This window comes from Amphibalanus amphitrite, unplaced genomic scaffold (assembly GCF_019059575.1).
Source record: "Amphibalanus amphitrite isolate SeventyFive unplaced genomic scaffold, NRLGWU_Aamphi_draft 000687F_arrow, whole genome shotgun sequence".
NCBI classification, from domain to species: Eukaryota; Metazoa; Arthropoda; class Thecostraca; order Balanomorpha; family Balanidae; genus Amphibalanus; species Amphibalanus amphitrite.
In genome coordinates, this window is record NW_024882181.1 from 326111 (window position 1) to 352559 (window position 26449).

A 26449-nucleotide genomic window follows, 5' to 3' on the forward strand; every position below is an offset into this window, starting at 1 on the left:
CACTTTTTTGTTGAAATTGAATAATTAAACAAAATCATTGATATATTTCGGCTTGCGCCATCTTCAGAATGTACAGAAACAATTGTCGACACAAACAAACAAAATTCGATTCCATCAATCAATAAATCGTGCAGCGCTTCAATCAGCTCCTTGATGAGAGAATAATTTCATATATACATGGCTCTCGAAATAACAATGCGCCGTCCATGATATCTACGATACATGTACAATATACAACACACAAGATCAATATACAATATACAAAATAACAACATAGAATCTGCATGAATCATCACATTGTTTGGCGCAGCCTAAATCAACGGCACAATCAGACAGTAGTTGTCACAATCAATTAGTGGATATGTCCAATATAGTTATGTGGGGGTGTACGATGGACGCTGCAGAAGTGGCCAGGATGAAGTTTGGGTGTTCAAACATGGTTTTTGGTTCCTTATTTCCACTGATTCGGATATTTTTAAATCAGCGACGTCTTTACACACTCTTTCAATGGAGATTTTGAATGACGATGATGTGATTGTACATGATGGGTGTCTTTGGGTAACGTGATCCCCAAGAGGGGTGTTTTTTGCCTTGTTCTTAGCGTCACGAAAGTGTTCATTGAATCTGTCACGGATGCGCCTTTTTGTTTCGCCAATGTAAATAGTACTTTCATTGTCACAAAGATTACATGTAATTTTGTAGACGGCATTTTTGATGTGACAGCGGCCTGGGAGCCCTGCTTCGCATGTGGCACAGCGTTTGGCACCAGCAGGGCACGGGGGGCTTTCCAGCGCTGACCTCACGATGTGTTTGGCCACCGTTTTCCCACTGGTCCACGCGATACGTGCCTGTACGCCACATGAGCGCACTACCCCGTTGACTCGTCGTGCAAGGGCCTCGTCTATGTAGGGGAGAGATATGTAAGTCGTGTCGGTGTCTCGTTGTTTAGTGTTTCGTCTTTTTGATCTTTGTCTGTGATACATGATTTTGTGTTTAGTGCTTTGAATGAGTCTGTTCGGGTATCCATTGTGTCTGAACAGTGATTCCATGAGTCCCATGCCCCGTTCTTGTGCTTGTCTATCAGAACCTAGTCGTTTGGCGCGTAGAAGCTGAGAGTGTAGTACAGAGCGTTTGCATTGCATCGGGTGTGCTGACGTGTAGTGAATGATGATGGGGGCTGTCATAGGTTTGATGTAGAGCTCAGTGCTGTAAGAGCCGTCTTCTTTCACTCTGATCATGGTGTCAAGGTATGGTATGCATCTGTTTGGAGTTTGGTCGGTCCTCTCTATCGTGAACTTTAGGGCTGGGTGAAAGTCGTTGAGGAATCGGAAGTATTCGTCTAGTTTGTCCGGTCCGTGTGTCCAAATACCGAGAATGTCGTCGATATATCTCATGTACGTCATAGGCTGATACTTTGAATTTGGAGAGGTGAGTATCATCGATTCTACTGCGTCCATGAACATAATGGCTAGCGGTGGGGCGATCCTGGATCCCATCGCCACTCCCTCTGTCTGTTTGAAGTATTTTTGACCAAATCGAATGTAGTTGTTGCTGAGACAATGTCTAAGGAGGGAGTCGATGTCCTTTACAGTGAGTCCACAAGTGTCAATATCGTCCAAGTGTCTGTTCATAAGATTCAAGGTAGCTGTGATTGCCTCGTGGGTGGGAATATTTCCGTAGAGGTTGGTCACGTCAACTGAAAACACTATACAATCTTTTGGCAGTCCTTGGGGAAACTGGGTCCGTAGTCTGTCTAGATAGTCGTCTGTGTTTGTCAAATGGGCCGGCACAAAGGTCAGTAGCTGCGTAATTATCCTTTCCAGAAGCCATGCTAACTTGTCCAGGGGGTCTCCGCATGCTGAGACGATAGGTCTGAGTGGTGCGTCTGGCTTATGTGTTTTTGGGAGACCATAGAGCTCAGCTGTACGACTTCCGGAGGGCATTACGCTTTTGATGACTTTGTCGGGTACCTTGTTTGCTAACGTATCTTTGATAAGTCTTTTTGTTTGAGCTTCCAATTTAGTAGTAGGATTTTTAGGCACGCTTTCATATTCTTTGGTTATTTTTTCTGCTTTTTGTAAGTATTCGTTTTTTGATAGCAGTACCAGGCTCTTACACTTGTCTGAACGTTTTACTATGATATCTGGATCCTCGCCCAGCTGTTTTAACATTTTACTGTCATGAGGCCCATGGTTGGGCTCTGATGTAGTTTTGTGATTTTTGTAGATGGTCATGACTTTTTGCTTGAGAACTTTGAATGACTTCTCTGTGCTGCTGTCAGCGAAAGGTGCCGCCCGAGTGTCAGTTTCGCTAAACTTTGGTGTCAATTTCAGTTTGTGTTTTGCTCCCTGGGTCAGGTCTGGGTCAAGGTCGATGTCTGGTTCAGGGGTATTTGAATCACCTTCATCTTGCTGATCCGTATTTGATGCTACAGTACCGTTATCTGACTCAGAACTGTTGGCACTAGGATGCAGGTTTGACTTTCTTTTTTCAATATGCTTTTTCCAACGCAAGGCAAAAACACCCCTCTCAAGGCCGATCTCTACTTCTTTGATCACGTTCCTGTTCACTGATCGTGTGAGAGCGAAATTAGGGCCCTTGCTAAGCAAATCTACCAGCTGGTCGGGAAGCATCTTATCGGTCATGTTAACAAACTTATCGCGATTACTGAATGGATCAGGGGCTGTGCTGGAGGGATAAGACTTTCTGCGGGTGGGTCCTGTTTGGTCACGGGTGCTATTCACACAGTCGATATCATTGAAATCGCTTTCTCCAAGACAGTCATGCCAGATATCCCCGTCAGCATCCGGGGCTACACGCAAGGCGCACATTTTTGTATCGTCCCCTGAGTCGCTGGCTAGTCTTTGGTCAGCCTGCAGCTGTATCACATCTGACAAGCAATCATACCACTTTTCGAGAGGTTCAGTGCCCACGCAGCCACCGGGCAATAGACTCGAACAACCGTTTACTGGGGAGGTCGACAAGAGGCTTGTGATCTCGCCAAGTATCGCTGGTTTTACGTTATCACGGGTGGAGTTGGAGTTTTGCAGAGGGAAGTTCTTACCTCCAGGCGTTACGGTATCACGCGCAGATGTTACTGTAGTGTCTCTGCAGGTCGGATGCAGGTGTGGCATCGGGTCACTGCGGCAATCAAACCACAGCTCCTCGGTTCCTGGGGCCACTGGTGAGGTCGACGGAGGCGTTTGCAGGTCAGTGCTGACCAGACGGTCGTTTTCTTCTGGCGGTCGTCGCTGGTTCTGGTTCTTGTAGTTCTTGCTCCTGGTTCTTGTCGGTCTTCTCGATGTCGATCGTTCGTGGCCGGCTCCAATCGTCCCATCTTCGTCGTTTTGGTTGGTGTACGCCGTCCGGTTGAGGTCACTGGCGTCGCTTCTCTCTCGATCAGGGCTCGTCCTTCGTTTCACAGTGGAGGTGTCACTGATGCTGATTTCTTGCCGCAAGGTGAGAAACTTCTTACCATGCGTGCTGGCTGAAGTCCGTGAGGTGTCTTCATACACCTGTCTAGCTAGGTGACGTGTAAGGTCGTAATGCTCGTGTGAAGCTGCTTCCCGATCAAGACGCCTTGCTTCTCGATGTCTGAAAGCTTGAGTTCGGAAGGCATCTTTGATCGACTCGCTAAGAAGTTGTCTGCAGAAGTTTTTGCGACGCTTTTCTACAGTCTTGTTGTTCTTGAATACATACGCTATATTGCGTACGCTCTGGGTGATAAATCTTGGATACACTGCTGCACGTTTACATTCAAGAAGGAATCGGATTCGTTCGTTCGTCTTTGCTTGTTTGTCTGCGTTGATCACAATACGCACCAATGCTTCTCTGCGGTTAAAATCTTGTTCAAGTTGTTGTAGGCGAGCAATGGCATCTTTGAGCATCATCATAAGTAGAAAAGTATGTATAAATAACCTTATGCTCATTCTTTGCACTTTTTTGTTGAAATTGAATAATTAAACAAAATCATTGATATATTTCGGCTTGCGCCATCTTCAGAATGTACAGAAACAATTGTCGACACAAACAAACAAAATTCGATTCCATCAATCAATAAATCGTGCAGCGCTTCAATCAGCTCCTTGATGAGAGAATAATTTCATATATACATGGCTCTCGAAATAACGATGCGCCGTCCATGATATCTACGATACATGTACAATATACAACACACAAGATCAATATACAATATACAAAATAACAACATAGAATCTGCATGAATCATCACATTGTTTGGCGCAGCCTAAATCAACGGCACAATCAGACAGTAGTTGTCACAATCAATTAGTGGATATGTACAATATAGTTATGTGGGGGTGTACGATGGACGCTGCAGAAGTGGCCAGGATGAAGTTTGGGTGTTCAAACATGGTTTTTGGTTCCTTATTTCCACTGATTCGGATATTTTTAAATCAGCGACGTCTTTACACACTCTTTCAATGGAGATTTTGAATGACGATGATGTGATTGTACATGATGGGTGTCTTTGGGTAACGTGATCCCCAAGAGGGGTGTTTTTTGCCTTGTTCTTAGCGTCACGAAAGTGTTCATTGAATCTGTCACGGATGCGCCTTTTTGTTTCGCCAATGTAAATAGTACTTTCATTGTCACAAAGATTACATGTAATTTTGTAGACGGCATTTTTGATGTGACAGCGGCCTGGGAGCCCTGCTTCGCATGTGGCACAGCGTTTGGCACCAGCAGGGCACGGGGGGCTTTCCAGCGCTGACCTCACGATGTGTTTGGCCACCGTTTTCCCACTGGTCCACGCGATACGTGCCTGTACGCCACATGAGCGCACTACCCCGTTGACTCGTCGTGCAAGGGTCTCGTCTATGTAGGGGAGAGATATGTAAGTCGTGTCGGTGTCTCGTTGTTTAGTGTTTCGTCTTTTTGATCTTTGTCTGTGATACATGATTTTGTGTTTAGTGCTTTGAATGAGTCTGTTCGGGTATCCATTGTGTCTGAACAGTGATTCCATGAGTCCCATGCCCCGTTCTTGTGCTTGTCTATCAGAACCTAGTCGTTTGGCGCGTAGAAGCTGAGAGTGTAGTACAGAGCGTTTGCATTGCATCGGGTGTGCTGACGTGTAGTGAATGATGATGGGGGCTGTCATAGGTTTGATGTAGAGCTCAGTGCTGTAAGAGCCGTCTTCTTTCACTCTGATCATGGTGTCAAGGTATGGTATGCATCTGTTTGGAGTTTGGTCGGTCCTCTCTATCGTGAACTTTAGGGCTGGGTGAAAGTCGTTGAGGAATCGGAAGTATTCGTCTAGTTTGTCCGGTCCGTGTGTCCAAATACCGAGAATGTCGTCGATATATCTCATGTACGTCATAGGCTGATACTTTGAATTTGGAGAGGTGAGTATCATCGATTGAATGATACTCAATGAAAGTACTATTTACATTGGCGAAACAAAAAGGCGCATCCGTGACAGATTCAATGAACACTTTCGTGACGCTAAGAACAAGGCAAAAAACACCCCTCTTGGGGATCACGTTACCCAAAGACACCCATCATGTACAATCACATCATCGTCATTCAAAATCTCCATTGAAAGAGTGTGTAAAGACGTCGCTGATTTAAAAATATCCGAATCAGTGGAAATAAGGAACCAAAAACCATGTTTGAACACCCAAACTTCATCCTGGCCACTTCTGCAGCGTCCATCGTACACCCCCACATAACTATATTGTACATATCCACTAATTGATTGTGACAACTACTGTCTGATTGTGCCGTTGATTTAGGCTGCGCCAAACAATGTGATGATTCATGCAGATTCTATGTTGTTATTTTGTATATTGTATATTGATCTTGTGTGTTGTATATTGTACATGTATCGTAGATATCATGGACGGCGCATCGTTATTTCGAGAGCCATGTATATATGAAATTATTCTCTCATCAAGGAGCTGATTGAAGCGCTGCACGATTTATTGATTGATGGAATCGAATTTTGTTTGTTTGTGTCGACAATTGTTTCTGTACATTCTGAAGATGGCGCAAGCCGAAATATATCAATGATTTTGTTTAATTATTCAATTTCAACAAAAAGTGCAAAGAATGAGCATAAGGTTATTTATACATACTTTTCTATAAAGTATTGCAAAAGAAAAGCACGCAAAAGAAGACAAAAAGAAGAGGACCTAAATAATAAGATTCAGTTAGCTCATCAAGCATTTAACAGAGATAAATGCGATGATAATGCAAATCATTTACGCAAAACTCAAGAAGATCTTGAGGAACATAGGAAACCATACATAGATGGGTTAATAGTGCGGTCTAGAACACAATGGCACGAAGAAGGAGAAAGAAGCTCAAAATACTTTTTGTCCTTAGAAAAAAGGAACGCTGTTAAAAAGACAATACAATATATACAACATGAAAATAAAACAATAACAAAACAAAATAATATCTATATTACTATTTGAGGAGGGTGCGTCTGTCCGTTACCGAGGTCCCGACTTGGTGGTGCTTTGCGTGGACTACAGGCCAGACCGTTGCACCTAGCCCGGTGAAATTTGCACAACTTATAGATCAAGGATGCGCGACGTGCCTTTGAGGGGTCTCAGCTGGATCGGATTGATAGGGAGCGCGTGGCGCGTGCTCAAAAAGTGCAAATTCGCGTCATAGACTTTACATGTATAAATCGGCGTGCGAAATCGGGCGCAAACGGCTAATTTTGGCCGACACGGGTCCAGTTCACGTGCAATATCTTGGTGACCAGGGGTCCGACCGGCACGGGGAAAACAGCATCGTGTACAGAATTGAACGGGCTATTGAATGGTGTGCAATGCAGAGGATAGCACGCGCCACGTGCACCGGAGAGGGCACTTTTATTTGAAAAATTGCGGTTTTTGAGGGATTTTGGAATTAATTTTATTTTTAGGTGACCGTCAAATGGAGCGAATTGAATCAACGCCTATTTGCAAGAGAAAGGTACCGCCTCTCATATAAAAATTGTGAATAGCTAATTGATCGACGCCAAGGTGGTACAAATCGCTAGAGAAAATGGTGTTTGTCAATTTTGTGCCACTTTATTAATCACACCGGGTTTGCTGCATAACCTGATACCTTTGGCAATTGAATATGGTACCATTGGATAGAGCATTTAATTCTGTCCAATATTCACTCTTCATTTTTGCATGATTAGCAACAGTATCCTTAAAAATGTAAATGTTCCAAACCATTACATTGTCATTTTTAGCGAAATTCATCGATGGCCCTCAAAAGACTTCACGCCAGTTTTCGAATCATTCTAAAGTAGAACGCATGATAATACGACACGGGCACCTCGATGCGATGTATCTTTTAGTTTTCTTACAAAATGCTTGGCCGTCAAAAAGCAATCGAACGAAATGGATATCTACCAACCAAATCGACACAGACCAACCCAATACCCACGGGTCAAAAAATCCCCCCTTCGCGTTGCGGAGCACGCGGGTAACCCTAGTATTATCCCTTTTCACCCAAACCCTGCAAAATAAATATCAACGCAGGAAGGACAATGAGACGAATCCATCCTTTATTCAAAAGAACGTTAAAAATGCCCTATCGGATCGCGAAAAAGGGTTGCTAGAAAAAAATATAACACTTCAAGAATTAACAACATCCCTCAATAGTATGAAAAAAGGAAAAACCCCTGGCAGCAACGGATTTACAGTAGATTTCTTCCGTTGTTTCTGGGAACCATTAGGAACTTTATTACTTCGCGCATTTAATGAGTGTCATGACAAAAACTCCACAATACCAACACATCGTGAAAGCATCATTACTTTAATACCGAAAAGTGGAAAATCAAACCATGTGTTACAGGGATGGCGACCGATATCCTTGTTGAATGTTGATTATAAAATTATTTCCACGGCAATAGCAAACAGGTTTAAACAAGTGATAAGTAGCATAATAAGTCCCACGCAATCGGCTTACATAAAGGGACGATATATTGGAGAGAATACAAAATTAGTATATGATATTATAGCTTGCAATAAGTACCAAAATAAAGAGTACCAAATATTAGCTGCAGATTTTGAGGCCGCCTTTGAAACTATATCTTGGGATTACATGAGAGTTGTCTTGAAAAATATGAACTTCGGAATAAAATTTATAAATATTATTAATAACCTGTATTTAAATCAACAAAACTTTTCTCGAATATTACTCAATGGCTTTCTAGGCGAGAAAATCTACATACAAAGAGGAATTCGACAAGGAGACCCAGCATCAGGATATCTATTTAATATAGCGGTAGAAATTTTAGCCCAACAAATAATAAATTCACATAAAATATCAGGAGTTGCTATAACTACGCATACAGAAGTTCGCATCAGCCAATACGCAGACGACACTATCCTGTTCCTCGATGGATCTGAGCGCTCACTTGTAGGCGCAACTGAAGAACTAAATTATTTCTCGTCCCAATCTGGTCTGAAGCTCAACTGGAATAAAACGTCATGTCTGTTGCTCAGTCCAGTAGCTCCACCACAATTTCCAAACAATAGTATAGCACACCAAATAAAGTTTGTAGATGAAATTAAAATATTAGGGATACGATTCACTCGGGACGTTACCAACATAACCGATCAAAATCTCGCATTGAAAATAGCATCACTAGAAACCGAAATTAAACAGTGGAAAAGACGCTACCTTACCCCAATAGGCAAGATTACGGTAATAAAATATTGCTGCTTGCAAAACTTGTACATATATTAATGGCTTTACCGAACCCGTCTAAATTATTTATCAAAAAAATAGAAAGTATGTTTTATGACTTTCTATGGAATGGTAAGCCAGATCGTGTTAAAAGAATTAAATTAATCCAGGGTTACAATTCAGATGGACTCCAGATGGTTGACGTTAACACATTCATACATACCTTGAAGATAGCATGGATTAAACGACTCACAAACGAATCTGCTTTTACAGCGATTTCAAAAAACGAACATATCGATCCTTACAAACTTCTAATGTATGGCACGGCAAAGCTAACAAATGCAAAAACTCGCATATATAATGCATTCTGGCGTGATGTTATTGACGCATTAATTCAATTCAATAAAGCACTTGACATGGAACCAAACAAAATACTTACAGAGCCAATTTGGTTTTCAGATTACACGAAATTTAGAACATCCACGGTTTCGTCGTGGGAAAAACAAGGGCTTAGCTTTATCGGTGATCTTTTTAACTCAGATACAGGGAATCTTCTGACAAGGGAAGAAATAAAAACAAAATATCGTATCTCAATGTCATTCCTATGCTATGAATCCTTAATTCGAAGTCTTCCCCACGAAGTAAGAACAGCAAACAATGTATTACTCCAAAGACCAAACATACCGTACAGGACACAAATAGTACTGAGTAAACCAAAAGTCAATAAGTTCATATACACATTATTAAAGGAAGACTGCCACCTTCAAAAAGTTTTCTCAGATCGGCCTATGATTTATTCCCTGGACAAAACAAAATTTTAGAATTCACCTGACAAAGTATCATCACGTGAATCGCGAAAAAAAATGTCGATTATCATACAATTATCAATCGGTTAATGTCTAGCGACAATGTTTACACATCACTAGACTTCAAGGTCATAAGATTATTACATTTTATTTGAAAAAGTAAGGTATTTTATGATTTACTAATATATGATTTCATAAGAAATTGGCCATGTTTAATTTATTTTGCATTTAAGTTCGTAAAACATTTAAAAAATCATGGCTCATTTGGAATGGGTCTGGCCCATGTTAAACCCCATTTCCCACACTTTTTTGGAAAAATGAACTACTGAATATATAAGTTTAACTTTTATTTTGACACTCCAAAATTCTTCTCTGATCTCGAAACAATCACAGTTTTGACATATATTTACCAAAAGATAAGAAAATTCATGTTTCAAAGTTATCGATAAACAGTAGAGATGTCGGTTTTCTTGGACTAAAAAAATGGCATCAAACTGAACTTTGGTCTTCGATTTCTCGCAAACGGGTTCGAATTTCGGAAAACCGACTTCAGTCTGGGACATAGGTGGCTCAGCTCTAGTGAAAACCGTTTTGTGAAAAAAAGGTGGCAGTCTACCTTTATTAAAGGCCTTAGGGGATAAATATAAAGCATCGAGTGACAAATTAAAGCAAAAATGGATCCGCGACATTGGATGCTTCCAAGTAGGAAGTATGTGGCAAATAAAAACAGCTACAAAATCTGTGTATTTATCATATCTTCATTATCGAATAATCAACAGAATAATAAGCACGAATACTTTCTTACATAAAATAAAAATATCGAACACGGAATCCTGCACTTTTTGCAAGCAAGAACCAGAAACAATAATACATTTGTTTTGGTACTGTTCAGTAACCCAAACATTCATGCAAAACACAGCAAGTTTTCATAACACGAAATATAACTTAACCTTTCCAAATGACGTTCAGTCATGGTTCTTTCTTCAAAATAAGGACTCATTACAAGTACTTATAATAACAATCACCAAAGCAGTAATATTTAAAGCACGTAATAACAGTGAGAAGCCGAGTGTAGAACATTTGGTGATAGCAATTAAAAACGAAATTCAAAAAGAGTACCTTGCAAGTCGCATTAATAATCAGATTGACAGGTTTGAGCAAAAATGGAAATCATTGAGGCACATTCTCCGTTAAAAGCGAATTTCTTTGTATTATGTGCTATAGCAGATTTACTCATGATAGCGAGAGCACACATACAAAAGCACACAACTCCACCTACACAGTTACACGCATACCAACATAAACACACCTACATAAATACATGTTGTCGCCGACGCAACGAAAGGCGACAGCGATTGGAGCGCACGAGGAACGTTAATATTTTATTTATGATTTTACTGAGCGTTCCGACGGGTTTCGACGAAAAATACAGTTTTTTTGAGTGCATTACGACGATTCGTTTCCCTTCGCTTTTCGTATTCGTAATATGGGAATTTTTCGCATTTAACGTAATGTATTCATTAACTCAACATTCGTGATTGTTGTAACGACAACAATTAATGGTCCTCCGGGCCGGATCGATAAGAATCGATCCTTTTGTCGTGTGCTTTTGTCATCGATTGCCATTGACCCCGAATTCATTGTAACGTAAGGATGACCTACTTTACTCGCTAGCATCTATCTCGCACTGTTACAGTTAAAGTAAATTGTAGCCCTTATCATGGAGACGGCTGAGAAGAAGTTACGAGCCAGGAAGAAGGGAGCATTTGCGAGACTCTGTAATGTAGCCGAAACCATTATCGCATCAAACGGAAGCAGAACGCAACTGCAAGGTCTACTCGAAAGGATCGGAGAGGCTTTAGACAACGTGGCTGAAGCAAACGATGCGTATATAAGCGGACTCGAAGATGACAATGAAGATATAAGAATATCAGAACGCTACATGGAAGAGGTGGAGGAGCGTTATAAATCAGTTGGTGACAAAATCACGTCGTACTTAATGGCACGTAAGAGCGACGCACCCTCCGAAGCGAGCTCGCGAAGGGCGGGCTCAAGCATACGATCTCAAGCGTCAAGTACGTCAAACCACTCTACAGCATCTAAAGAAGTCCAAATTAATGCCTGTCTGAAACGGCTGCAGGCGCAGCAGCTAGAACGGCGCACACAAGAGGAAAGAGCTCTGGAAGAGGCAACGAGGAAAGTGCGCCTGGCTGAGGAAGAGGCGAGAAGAAAGATGCGTCTGGCTGAAGCGAGGGACGCTGCAGAATTGGCCGCAAAGGAGGCCGATTTACGCCAGGCAGCTGAGGACGAGCTGCAATGGGAAAGAATAAATGACTTCGACGGAGAAGAAGCTGAAAACCAAAGACACCAGCAATCGAGTGTGATCGAGATGAACGACGAAGGTGCCGCAGCCCCAATAGACGGTCCAGTAACCGAATGTTTGACGGCGCAGAAACCGGACCGGCCGACGAGCACCATGGCTAACCAACAAGATCAAACAGAAGAGCACGCACCGAAGGAACGGCAGGTTCAAAATTTAAATCCAAGACGGACTGCTTCTGCAACATCCTGGATTTCCGAGGTGGCAAACAAACCGCAAGTTATGACGTCAGCAGGGCAGTACCCACCGGGCGGCCATCATCGAAGTGTTCCCCAGATCAAACTACCAATGTTTAGCGGGAAGGCAACTGAATGGCCACAATGGATCGGGCTGTTTAAAACGCTCATACACGACCAGCAGTGTTTGTCCGACGCAGAAAAACTCGCCCATCTTCAGTCTTCTGTCACGGGGCTGGCCAAGCAGACAGTCGAAGGAATGCTGTATGATGGTGCGCTGTATCCTGTAGCCTTAGAAACGCTCATGGAGAGATTTGGAAAGGAACAGGACATCGTAAATGCCAATCTTTCTGCCGTCTTCTGCACACCACCCATGAAAGAGCTGGACCCGACGGCGCTGGAAAGATTCCATGCTGTCGTCCGCTGCGCGGTCAAAGTTCTTGAAACTATGGGGTTCGAAGGTGACCTCAACAGCACCGAAAACCTTCGTCGGGTCGTGCTGAAACTACCGAACGAGCTGAAAAGAGAATGGGGGCGTCAAATCGTGGAAATGGAGCCAAAACGACCTGGTCTAAGGGACTTCGACAGCTGGCTGAGCCAACAAGTTCGCATCGTCACGGCCCTCCCAGCCAAGCCCACGGACTACGACAGAACGACTCGCTACAAGAGTGACCGCTCCAAGAGCCTCCTAAGAACACCTTCAGCTCCAGCAACCTTGACCACGGCACCGAAGGCCAGCATAAAGCGCGCCAGACCTCCGCACGAGCAGGACGCGCCACACTGTAGCTGCGGAGAGTCACACGAGCTGTCCGTGTGCCCTTCGTTTCTGCAGCTGTCAAAAGGAGAACGAGCAAAGTTTATCGGTGAAAGTGCTCGCTGCTTTCTGTGCCTGAAACTAGGACATCGGTCGCGACACTGTCCATCGGTAGAGACATGTGAAGAAGAAAACTGCCGGGGAAGACATCATCGCCTTCTTCACGGCAGCAGCAGAGTCTTCCCTTCTAAGACTGATGGTTCAACTCGTAGGACAGTCGCGGCTACAACTCCACGGAAGGATGAAATGACCCTGCTTCAGATAGTGCCGGTTAGGGTTCACGGAGACAATACTTACGTCGACACGTTCGCTATTCTCGATTCGGGGGCTCAGACCTCACTGTGTACCAACCGGCTGGCTGAGAAGTTGCAGCTGACTGGTGAAGTTCGGCCTCTATCGCTGAGCAACGTGGAAGGCAGCGGACCGCAGCGGATGGCCATGAAGACATCGGTGAAGCTCACCGCACTGGCGGAGGATTCGGAGACACGCTCAGTGACTGTAAATGAAGTATGGACGGTGCCAAGACTGAACGTTCCGGTACCCCAGCTGAGCTCCTCCGCGCGCTCGAAGTGGCTTCATTTGAACGGGCTGGACATAGCCGATGTTGGCGCAGACCAAGTAGAAGTGCTTCTTGGAGCCAATGTTACCGAAGCGATTCTCCAGAAAGAAGTACGTGTCGGGAAAGCAGGCCAGCCAGTCGCCATCAAAACGCATTTCGGTTGGGCTCAGACTGGCTCCATCGCCAGCTTGACTCCGACTGATCAGCACCATGTGATGCACATCCACCGCAGCACCTCTCAGGAAGACGAGCTGAACGAGCTGCTGCAGAACTGGTGGAAAACGGACTCATTCGGTACCTCACACGACTTGAAGAAAGAGACTTCGCACGAAGACAGACGAGCCATTCGAATACTCGAAGACACGACCAGGCTTCAAGACGATGGCCACTTTGAATGTGGTCTCCTGTGGAAAAAGGACGAAGTGTCGCTGCCGGAGAATCGCATCGGCGCACTCCGTCGCCTGGAACGAACTGAAAAGTCACTTCGAAGTAACCCTGACAAGGCGAAGGGATACAAACAAGCCATCGACAATTATGTCTCTCTCGGGCATGCTCGTAAGCTGGGACAAGACGAGGCAGCCAAAGCCAACCCTAAAAGGTGGTACCTTCCTCATCATGCCGTCTTTAATCAGAACAAGCCCGGGAAGATAAGAGTTGTGTTCGACGCGTCCGCAGAGTTCAATGGAACTTCGCTGAATGACGAGCTGCTAACTGGCCCAGACCTTCTTCAAGAGCTTCCGGCTATTCTGATGCGTTTTCGCGAGAAGTCGGTGGCTATAGTCGGGGACATCGATCAAATGTTCCATCAAGTGCGCATCCAGCAGAGCGATCGACCAGCCCTCAGCTTTCTCTGGAGGGACTTGGAGTGTGGCCGACCTCCAGACACATACGAAATGAATGTCGCCATTTTTGGCGCAAAGTGCTCTCCTGCGATCGCCCCCTACGCGTTACGAAAGGTGATTGAAAGTCAAGTAGAAGTCGGACTCAACAAGCACTCAGCATCTGACATTGCAAAGCAGTTCTACATGGACGACTACGTGGCCTCAGCAGAAAGTCCTAAGAGTGCTGCCGACCTACTTCACACCGTCACCAAGCTCGTCTCCACAGGCGGGTTCACCCTGCGAAAATGGACAAGCAACTCAAGAGAGGTGATGGAATCTGTTCAGCCGACCGATAGGGCTCGTTCCGAATTGGACGCATTCACTTCGCTCTCTCTTGAGCGCGTGCTCGGCCTGATCTGGGACACAGAACAGGACACGATCGGTCTAAACGTTCCGAAGAAACGAAATCTCCCAACGACGAAACGGGGAATTCTGAAGGCAATAGCAGCGGTATACGACCCGCTCGGTCTGCTGTCGCCGTTTATGCTGCAGGCAAAGCTGTTGATGCAGGGTCTATGGAGACAGCAGCTTACATGGGACAGCCAGCTGGACGAACAGGACCTTCACAGGTGGCGATGCTGGCAAGAGGAAGCCAACATCCTCTCACAGCTACGGATCTCTCGCTGTTACACCGCTCTGGATGGACCAGTGAAGAGGTCAGAGCTGCACGTGTTCAGCGATGCCTCGGAAGCAGCCTTCGGCGCAGCAGGCTACCTCCGGCAAATCGACGCGACCGGCGCTATCCAATGCGCGCTGGTCATGAGCCGCACTCGAGTCGCTCCTCTGAAGCAGCTGACCGTGGTCCGTCTGGAGTTGCAGGGAGCTGTCTTAGCTACAAGACTCGCTGAAAGTATCACGTCAGCACTATCTATGTCTATCGACAGCGTCTACTTCTGGACTGACAGCCAGGTGGTGCTTGGCTACATACAAAAAAAAAGACGTTGGCGTCACTCGCAACAGATTGCAGACCATTTCTGGCGCAGATGGACCAGAGAATATCTGCCCACACTGATCGGTAGACAGAAGTGGACGAAGGATACCAGAAACATTCAGATCGGTGACGTGGTGCTAGTTGCTGAGAGTAATGTACCTCGTGGCCGCTGGCCCGGCTGGCTCGGGTAGCCAAAGTGTTCCCGGGATCAGATGGACGAGTGAGGTCAGTCGAACTAAACACGCAGAGTGGCACATATGTCCGACCTGTCGTCCGGTTGTGTGTTCTCGAGGAGTCTGAGTGAGCACGCACGTGACGCAGGGCGTGACGTGAGGAATATCGGTGTTGTACATAGGATCCTGAGATCGTCTCTGAGGCGCGCGAGTATATCGTTAGACTGTGCGCTTGTTAACCCGCGCCCCACTGGGGGGGGGGGGCTATTTATAGCCCCCCCCTCCCGTTTTTCTGCAATAACTTCCAAACCGCTTGACGAATCGACGCCAAACTTTCAGCACCTTCAGCTGCATCAATTTGACCCCTTGTGTCAAAATTTGAACTTCGTAGCTACCATAGGTCGGCCGAAAATGACGTCAGAGTGACGTCATGTTCGTCCGATTTCGACGCAAAACATTGAACCACGGCAATCGCTCCCAAGAGCTCAGTTTTTAAGCTAGATCCAATTTCTTTGCATTGATGGACTCAGAATTGACCGCGCTATCAAATTGCTATCTCGGATTTTCAAAATTTTGAAAATTTCGAAAATTTTATATAATAATATTCAAAATTTATATTTTTATATTTTTTCAAAAAGTTTTTGACTTTTCGAAAAAACCGGAATATATGTGACAGAACGCATGATTATGACTAACTCTAGCAAGTTTTAGCGAAATATCTTCAAAAATGGCCAAGTTATACGCATTATTGCAAAAAATCAGAATTATTAATTATTCAAATCAATTTTTCAGTACGTATTTGACATCGTACACCAATATAAATGGCACCATCGTGTTCCTGAGCTCAAACTGCATCCAATAGACACCTTTTTTGTTGAAAAATTTTAACTTCAAAATTTGACCTTTTTTGACCTGAAAGTGACCTGACCTAAGCTAAATTCGACTCAAAATGACCTCGAATGACACAGACGACATCAAATTCGAAATCTATGGCCTAAATGGACCATAAAACATGTGTCACGTGACCGACGCATGACATGATATTTCCGTGACCTGTGATGACCTGACCCTGACCTGAAAATCAAAGTACAAGTTTGGTACCCTCAAGGTATCTAGAGCATCTGTTCACGAGTGTGGAAACCAAAAATGAGCCTGATCTGACTTGTAAGACGGCGGCCAGAGCCCAAAATGTGAACAAGCCAAAATGCTAATAATTTTTACCTTGACCTGACCTGTGACGTCATCGGTGACCTCCAGGTCAATGGAATTAGGTTTCGCTCGACAGTTTTTCCGGGGCTATCAGACGCCGTTTGAATTTTGACGATCGGCCCAGTAGTTTCGGAGTTAGGAGGGGGGCTATGAATAGCCCCCCCCCCCCCAGTAGGGCGTGTTATACACAGACCCCAGTGGGGCGCGGGTTAATGGACAGACGGCCTCCAAAAGGTACTGGAGGTAAATGTGTCGTGTGTTACCTGACTATATCGGTTATTCGGTTCGATTTCTGGTGGGGGGGGGGGAGTGTGTCGCCGACGCAACGAAAGGCGACAGCGATTGGAGCGCACGAGGAACGTTAATATTTTATTTATGATTTTACTGAGCGTTCCGACGGGTTTCGACGAAAAATACAGTTTTTTTAGTGCATTACGACGATTCGTTTCCCTTCGCTTTTCGTATTCGTAATATGGGAATTTTTCGCATTTAACGTAATGTATTCATTAACTCAACATTCGTGATTGTTGTAACGACAACACATGTATAGTCGGGTACTGTCCATCCCCACACGGGGAACAGTTCCCGCTGAAGATTAGGCCCCCGCCCCTAAGACCCATCCGGGCCAACCCGGGACCGGCCCTCCCTGAAGGGGCCGGTCGGCCGGCCGGGCGGGCGGATCGCCGGCCGTCGGGTGGACGGTTCGCCCGCCCGGTCGGTGGTTAGGGGGCGCCGCCCGACAAGTTGCCGGGCGGTGCGGGCGGGGGCTGGCGGCCCGTCTGGAGCACCAAACACACATACCTACATACACAAACACATACCCACACACACACACATTCACACACACAAACACACACACGCAAAACTATATCAACTTATTTAGCCTTATTGACGTATTTTATTTACACTTATTACCTAAGTTATTTGTATTTCTGTTTTGTTTGTTTCATTTGTGAAGAGTTGTTTTGTTAAAGCAGCGATTGATGCAACTGTACTGTTGTGTTTGTAAAGGAAAATATGCTAACCCTTCAGTGGGACAAAAAAAAAAAACTACAACTTAGACCTCTCAGTGCTAGTGACAACATAAGGACATGTGGATTTACATCAAACTATATCCCCAACAAAAGCGCTGCCCCCGACTTCACCACTGCATCGCGTCAGTCGCTGCCACTGGACGGACACGGCCACAGAGCGTTCCGTCTTATCTGTGTTCCTGTCGGGGTCGGTATATATCTACAGCGACGTCGGCCGACCTCAGTCAGTCCCGGAGAGTCAGAGCAGCCGGCAGCCATGTCACGAGCTGACTTGTTCGGTGTGGGGAAGGCGGAGCGGAAGAGGAGGTTGGAACGGTGCTTTGACTGGAGAGTGAGGAAGCTAGCAGACAAGTATGGATCGTGTGCACATCTCATCCCCGACACTCTGCTGTTGGCAGCCGACATTAGGGACAAGCACTCCACCAGGTGGCAGGCCTATTGTACCGAGGCTGAGGTAAGACACACTGTCACCACGCAGGTAGATTATCCACTCATGGCAGCCCTGCAGGATATCAATGACGCCTCCGCCGCCCGTTGTCGGCACTGTCAGTCCGACCAGCCCCTCAGAGTAGCATCCATCAATAGATCAGGCAGCAGCGCCGAGGGGCTGACGGACGGGTTAGTGGGCGTAGGTGGAACGTCAGATTTTGATCTGATGTTCGAGCTCGACGCTCCATTCCATTGGGCGGCACTCGGAAAGAGAGAGGAGCCGGCCGTTATTACGCCACAGTCTGCACCGCAGCTGTGGGCTCGACCAACCAAAAACCCTGGATTTGTGACGCTGCACTGGGTCAAGACGACTAAATGCTGTCATGATAAGCCCCTGGAGGCCTTGCCGGCCGACTCCATCCGCCAGCTAATGGTGGAATTATGTCGGATTAGGAGCGACGGCAAAATCAGCACTGCCGGACCAGCTGTCAACGTCAAGGGATCAAATGATGTTACAGACGGTGGCACCGACTTTGTGCCGTGTATTCTTGTGCGCGGGTGGTGGCCGGCTGAAGACCAGCTCGACGGCTGCCACCTGGAGGTGGACTTCCCACCAGCGGCGGCGAGAGCTGACATCCGACGATTTGGAGTACACCTTGTGCCGACCGGCCGGCCCGGCAGCGACACCGAGTTTATCGAGTTTCGGATTTCCTACTCACGGGCGGAGGTGATCACGGTTCGATACCTGGCTCCAGTCATACGAGCGGCTATTGTGGCAGTAAAAGCCATGAAAAATACATTTGAAAAGAACGAGGTCATGAGCGACGATGTACAGCTGAAGTCATACTTTATAAAAACGGCCGGGCTGTGGCTGGCTCAAACCACGCCAGCTTCATTGTGGAAAGGCGTCACCGACGGTGTCAACAAAATACTTGACTGGCTGGAGGAAAAATTGAGCGCAAGGAAAATACCGTGTTTTTTCGATCATAACATCGATGTGGCAGCTGAACTCAGCACCGTAGAGCGGCGGGCTATCATTGACACAGTACAGCTGATGAGGGAGCATGTCACACGTCTCCTGATGACAAGCTGTGTGGATCAGTGGAACGTGGATCTGCTGCTGGAGGGCGGGCTAGGGCCCCTCACAGAACGCCAGCTAGAGTCCCAGCTGCGGCTCCGACTCGGAAGGACGCTCGTCCGACTGGCTGTCCTGGAGGGTGTATGTTACCACCACACCGCCCCGTTCTGGGAGTGGTGGTGGAAGGAGACTATCCCTCCACTGGTCCACACGGCACCACTTCTACTACAGTGGTGGCATTGCACCAAATCAGGAGCATACCTGCAGCAGTGTCACATGTTCATGGCGTGGGTGGTGGTCGACTCGGCAGACATGCAGGGAGGAAGGCCGATGACGTCACAGGTCAGCGACCTCGTGACGCTGGACGTGGGCCCTCTGATACAACTCCTCACCAGATCTGACCTGGTTTTCCTGCTGGGTGACCCGGACAAGGTGGCCACCTGGTGTAGTCAGCAGTTGCGGCGGCCGCTGGAGGAACGGCCGGCCGGACTGACCGCCGAGCTGGACACGCCACGGGGCCGTGCCGAGCTGCTGCTGCGGCCCGAGCTGCTACTGCAGGCTGTGCGAGTGAACGCACCGGGTAAGATTGACCAGTGGCGGGATATAGACCAGGCAGTGGAGAACATGTGGATGAAAAACTACCGACCAATGCCTACCTGCCAGGAGATCCGGAAGGAGATGGAGCGGCACATCAACATTAACCTGCATGAGTGGCTCCGTGTCAATCTACCAGAGATGGACTCCACCACTTTGGACGCCACGGCCGGCCTCTGGCGCCGCCGGCTGCAGCAGCTGCTGTCCGGTGACCGGCTGCGGACGATGTACAACGCTATCACCGGCTGGTGGCCGGACCGGTGGGAGATGACGTCGCACTACCTGGCGGTGCACGAGGCCGACTCAGAGGGTAAGACGATAGTGACGCCAACCAATGCTAAAATCCGTCGTTTCATTTGCTTCCAAGTTCCATTGTCATTCCAGAAACGACTGAGAAATCCCTACATACTAGTGCAATTAATGAAAATCGATATGCGTCAATGTTGTGATCTATCCGCGATCAGATGCTGTTTTATTCATTCTATCATTGAGTTGTACTGGGTGTTCCAAAAAAAGTGAGCCCCCTAACTAAGATAGACTGTATCTCCGCAACCGTGTATCCTACAGCTTTGAAAAGCCGCTCATTAGAAAGAGCAATCGAATTCCATCCAGATAGGTCGTAATTCTGTTACATAGCTTGCACAACACGACCAGCATTGTAAAAAGCACAATTCAATACCAAATTATTAGTGAAATATTTAGGGGTAACGGATATGGTTAAAATTTCTTCACATCTGACTGCATATTTCAGTTCACGTGCTTTTATTCATTCTTCGCGCGTGAACTTTTATCATAAAAAAATGAAGACTGAATGGATGACTTAGTTCAACCAGTATTTTGACCACTCCAATATCGGTCGTGCGTTGCCGTCAGCAATACACGTTTACCGCCGTCGCCGTGTTTCACCCGATCTCGCAACACATTTTGTTCTGGTCGTTCTCGGTGTAATACGTAATCATTTAGAGCCACACTAGGTAGCCTACTAGAACCGAAATTGACCGTTCTTTCCAACAAGGGGTCTTTCATTATCGTAGGACATACGGTTTTGGAGATAAAAGCAATAATAGTTAGGCGGGGCATACCGCCGTCGCCAAGTTTCACTCGATCTCGCAACACATTTTGTTCTGGTCGTTCTCGGTGTAATACGTGATCATTCAGAACCACACTAGGTAGCCTACTAGAACCGAAATTGATCGTTCTTTCCAACAAGGGGTCTCTCATTATCGTAGGACATACGGTTTCGGAGATAAAAGCAATATAAGTTTGGGGGCTCACTTTTTTTGGAACACCCTGTAGTTGTTTAGTGCTAAGCAGTTCGTCGGTTCAACGCCCAAAGATCAAATATTTTATACCCAACTGATATGTTTCAGATTCGGAGCAGGATGACGACGGTCAGGCCGGTGGCGAGGAGCGGCGCAGCGCAGACGAGGACCAGACATCAGGGGGTTTGCCCAGCCCTCAGCGAGAGAAATGGCAGCAGCTGGAGCGACAGCACCAGCAGCTGTGGCAGCAGCTGGAGCGGCGGGGTCACGGGGAAAGGAGGAGTCTCAACCAGCAGCATGATGAGGAGCGCCGGCGTCTGGAGCGGATTCATGACAGAAAGTGGCGGAGCATGGAAATGCGGCACCATGACGAGCGGAAGAGGCTCCATCAGCGGCACGAGAGTGTTACCAGGTGCGTGGAGCTGCAGTATGAGGGACAGGCGCAGCAAGAGAGACCTCAGAGGCAGCTGGAGCTGCTGGACCGGAGAAACCAAAGGCAGTGCGCGGTACTGGAGCGACAGCACCAAATAGAGTGGGGAGACCTGGAGCAGAAGGTCCACACGCAGTGGAACAAACTGAAACAGAAACACCTCAGGGAGTCACAAGAGCTGGAGGAGAGATACCCGAACATGCAGTCCGGGGAGGAGCTGGATCGGCTGATGGAGGAGTGCAGCAGGAGGCGTCGGCAGCTGCGGAAGGAGCTGGAGAAAGAGCTGGAGAAGGAGCTGGAGAAGGAGAAGGGGAAGGAACTGGAGAAGGTAATGGAGAAGGAGAAGAAGCTTGGGAAGAAGGAGAGGGAAAGGAGGAAGGTGCTGGAGAAGCACCTCAAAGTGAAGAAGGAGGAGGAAAAGCCAGTTGAACGTGGTAAGGTTTAATGTTAATAACATTGCTTGTCAACCATTTTTGCAGCTAAATCATGGGCGCAGTCACGTGTTTTACATATCTTATGGTTGATTTTAAAGCCGGAGACTATTTGAAAATAAATAGAAACACACAACCCTTTCATTCTTAATCTGTATATGAAAGTATTGAATATTGTCCTTCTGATTTCAGACCAGCAAAAGCGACAACAACAACAACGACGACGACAACAGCAACAACAAGAACAAGAACAACAACAACAAGAACAACAACAACAACAACAACAACAACAACAACAACAACAACAACAACAACAAGAACAACAACGACGACGACGTCAACAACAACAACATGAACCAGAACCACGACAGCAGGAGCGGCAGCCGAGCCGGCGCTGTCAACACCTGCGGAACCTGATAGAGGTGACGCGAAGACACCGCCAGCAGCTCATCCAGCTCCAGGAGCGGCACAACCAGGAGCTGGAGGAGCAGAGGAGACGTCACCGGCAGGAGCGGCAGGATCTGGAGCGACGCCTCAGCCGCCGGCGGCACGGCCAGGAGCGGCGCCACCCACAGTGACCGGCGTGAGTTGATTTCTTTGTGGAAAATTATTTCAGTATTTTACGTTTTCATTACATAATAACGAGAAAATATTGCTAATAAATATATACTAAACCACGAGCCGCTGGGGGGGGGGGGGGGCATAAAGTTGCCCCCCCTTTACGTTTTGTGAAATATCTCCGAAACTTGATGAGCTACGAACGTGAAACTTGGCATAGCTTCAAATGAATACCTAGGCAATGTTTGAGGAAAGTTTGGTGGTTGTAGCACCTAATATGACGTCACAGTGACGTCATTAAGTTTTGTCGTTTTCCGATATGGACCGTTTCTGATGACGCTGAGCATGAAACTCAACTGTAAATGAACTAGGCAGCACATGATGTCATCCTAAAACATCTAACTACACTTCCATCTAGTTTCTGACCAATAATCGACCCTTTATATTCGGTCCCAAATATCTGATATATCGTGAGGAGTATGAGACTTGACAGTCGCAAATCTATAATTTCACTTATGACGTCGCTGTGACGTCATTTCCAAATTCGGATACAACCTCGGCTAGGTATTCAGGAAGATGTGTGCAAAGTTTTGCTTCTCTATCTCTTCGCGTTGCGACGATATCGTCGCAGAAGAAAGGGGGGCAACTATATGCCCCCCCCCCAGCGGCCGGCGGGTGGCGCGGAGGCCCACCGGCCGCAGGGCTAATAAATACGTGTATTGTATTTTTCATGTTGTTTCGGCTGTCTAAGGCCAGGCTCATATTTGATTTATACAAGCCTGCTCTGCTTGTGTTTCAGGATACCAGCGGAATCACGGACAAATTCAGGGAGGCGCCACTACGTAGAACATGTCGAGAGCGAGATATTTGTAGCATCAGAAATGGTGGAAATATGTCGCTAGTGTAGATGCTGTGATTGATAAAACAAGACCAGTTGCATTTTTATTACATAAACTTGTATAACCTTCGCCCCAGTGGGGGGGGGGGCATATGTTACCACCCTGTCGCGTTTTTCGCGTGTGAATAAAAAACCGCGGCGCGTAGCGCCGCGCCGCTTGGGGTAGCTTTTTGCACATCAATTTTAGGCAATGTGTGAAATTTTTGACCCCAGGTCATGTCAGGTCAGGTCACCAGGTCAAGTTAACTGACCAAGCCTAAAAAAGTTTGCAATCATGTCCAGCCTGCAGTGTTTGTCAGAAAGGTTTTAACCCTCGCCGGCCGAGGGGGGGGGGGGGGCGGGTGCCGCCCCCCCATAGGGTTTTTTTCACGATAGCTCCGAACACGCTGGCAATAGAGAGCTGAAACTTGGCATACCTGACCTTTGATCCAAGCCGGATCTTTTGACACCAACCGCATTTTTGGGTCAGGTCAGGTCACTGACCTATGACGTCATAAGTGAACCTCTGCACGGTCTTCAGATGTCGCAACTTTGCAACGCCCTCACTGCCAGAGGAGATGTCACAGAGAAATGAAACTTGCAGGATCTAGTATCCATTATAAGTCCCACAATTTGTATATCTCGGATTTTTCCAAAAGGTCATATGAGGTAAGGTCATTTTCGTGACCTCACCATTATAAGTCAATGGGGAAAAATTCAAACTGCTATTCTGGAGCCGGGAACGATCTCCAACTATCTCAAGCACACAGAATCGTGATTTGATGCACTCCTTGCAAGGTTAGATGCGTCACTTTTGCAATGTTGACCTTGCGTGACGTCATTTATGACGTCATCAAGGTCATTTTTGTTTTTCGTCAATAACTCTTGATCAAATTGAGCTAGCGAGTCGAGAAAACCACCAATGGACTCAGGAAGGCCTGCCGAATCGAATGATATGCAACATGACCTCTTTCGACCAACTTCGTGACCTTGGGGTGCTGACCTGACCTTGACTTGAGGTCAGCACCCCAAGTTGACCTGACCCAGACAAAAAGTATATCATTCGACGCGCCTGGACAAGGCGAACACGATGCTGCCAAAATCGGCGCTCTGCGGCCATTTTTTGTGAAGTTATTCACCAAAAACTGAACCGTACCTTGGGGCACTTGACCTGACCTCAGAGGTCACCGGTTGACCTAGGACCTTAAAATCGGGTACCAATCTCTGCGTGTCGTAACGGCGCACACGCTCGTTTTTTCCGCGACGCGCTAGCTCCACCAGGGGCGAAACGGCGAGGGGGGGGGTCGTACCCGCCCCCCCTCGGCCGGCGCGTATGTAGAAAACCAATAGGTCCGGCGAGGGTTAAACTTGGTGGATTGCATGATGTCATGGGCACCTAAAATTTTTATATCTCGGATTTTTTATATCCATGACCTAAGGTCAGGTCAGTGGCGTGACCTTAGCATTATAAGTCAATGGAGAAAAATGAAAATGCCTCTAGATCCGTGTGTACCCATAGGAACAGTCCAAATATTTCAGAATCACAATGATTTGGACCGCCCGTGACGACCAAGGTGTCGTTTTTGCTGATAGCCTCTAGAAAGGTCATCCGAGGTCATTTGAGGCTACAAACAGATTTTTGCCAATAACTCTCGATTGGAAAGAGATAGAACGCTGGGGATGGTCTCATTGTGTTTGTCTTGCCGAGACGCATCGACTGATATGCGACATGACCTTTTCCGGTCAGGTCATGACCTTGACCTGAGGTCAAATTTTCAAGTTGACCTTTCAAGGTCAAATTATAGTTCATTCAATGGTCTTTGCGAGAGGAACACGATTCTGGCAATAGAAATGTCGTGGCTTTTTTTTTTTAGTCAAAAGTTATTGTCGAAAACACTCCGAAAAACAGCTATTTTTGAAGTTTTTGCCCTCTGGAGGCTAAACCGTTGACCTGAGGTCAATTTTGATGATGACCTTATCGAAAGAAGATTTCAAGAGCTATCGATTGCTTTTCTTTGCGTTTTTCTAGCTATCATAGTTCCTAATAAAAATGCATGTTCTTGGAAAAATATAATGACATTTGACAAATTTTGACCTTTGATGACCTCCAGTGACCCCAATATTGCTATAAGATGAAAAATGACTGAAATACTTTCAAATGTACGCATTTAGAGCTATCGATTGTTTTTACCGCGTCTTTCTAGCCCTCTTAGTTTTTGTGTTAGAGGTGGGTGGTAACATATGCCCCCCCCCCCCACTAGGGCGAAGTTGGCTGAGACCGCCACTGGGGCGCGGGTAAATGCTTATAAGGTCAGTGCTCATGTGATGGCGATGTTAGCAATGCGTATAGCGTTTGTATAGTCATGGTTGATATAACCCGCGCGGGGCTGGGGTCTCCAGCCGAACGCGCGGGGCTGGGGGGGTAAATTTTACCCCCCCCCCCTGTTATCTCCCGAACTAATGGTCCGATTTGGAAAATTCAAACGCCAATCGAAAGCTCTCATCACGAGCTACTAAAAACATGTACTTAATTTAAAGTTTGAGGTCAAGGTCAAGGTCAGGTCAAGGGTACAAATTGCAAGTTTCTACAGTATCGGCCTTGCACCGTAGTTGCCGAAGAATGGAGTCATGGACTGAGACTGATCGCCCAAAACGTGTTCTTAGGCTACCAAGACAATATTCGTTGCATACAATATCATTCAGAGGTCAAGGTCAAGGTCAGGTCAGGTCAGGTCAGGTCACCAAAAAACAAAATATAGAAAAGGGCATGTGCGACACATGTTTTATGGGTCATTTTACTCATAGAATTCAATAGGCACACTCAATAAGTGATATGGACCACCTCTGGATGAATTTCAGGTCGAGGTCAGGTCAAGGTCAGGTCAAGTGAGGTCAAATTTTGAAGTTGGTTGTTAAGGCCAAAAAGGTGTCTATCTGATGCAGTTTTTCACGGCAAATCGAATGGTGCTATTTTTGTTTCCGTACGAGGTCTAGCACTTCCAAAAAAGTCATTTTTCAAAAATTTTGTGTGTCGTGATGTCATAAAATTTTGAATAACTCCCACATTTTTGAACTGATTCTTCTAAAATTTAGTATGTAGGTGCACATAGACCACTTCTCTGACATATATTCCGGTTTTTTCGATAGACTCAAAATTTTGGATTTTATA

General features: G+C 46.4%; 3 protein-coding genes across 3 annotated transcripts in view; all 3 read left to right on the forward strand.

The window, feature by feature from the left end:
• The window catches only part of LOC122364631 (trichohyalin-like), a 65894-nt gene that overhangs the window by 11943 nt on the left and 27502 nt on the right, over positions 1–26449 (forward strand). The window lies entirely within an intron of this gene.
• LOC122364633 lies at positions 12073–14591 on the forward strand. The gene is made up of 2 exons (XM_043335206.1): positions 12073–12952; positions 14200–14591. Exons 1-2 carry the CDS (start codon positions 12133–12135, stop codon positions 14355–14357), a joined length of 978 nt encoding a protein of 325 aa, XP_043191141.1. The 5' UTR covers positions 12073–12132; the 3' UTR covers positions 14358–14591.
• Positions 17827–22443, forward strand: LOC122364632. Its single transcript, XM_043335205.1, has 3 exons — positions 17827–20032; positions 21093–21848; positions 22038–22443. Exons 1-3 carry the CDS (start codon positions 17878–17880, stop codon positions 22421–22423), a joined length of 3297 nt encoding a protein of 1098 aa, XP_043191140.1. The 5' UTR covers positions 17827–17877; the 3' UTR covers positions 22424–22443.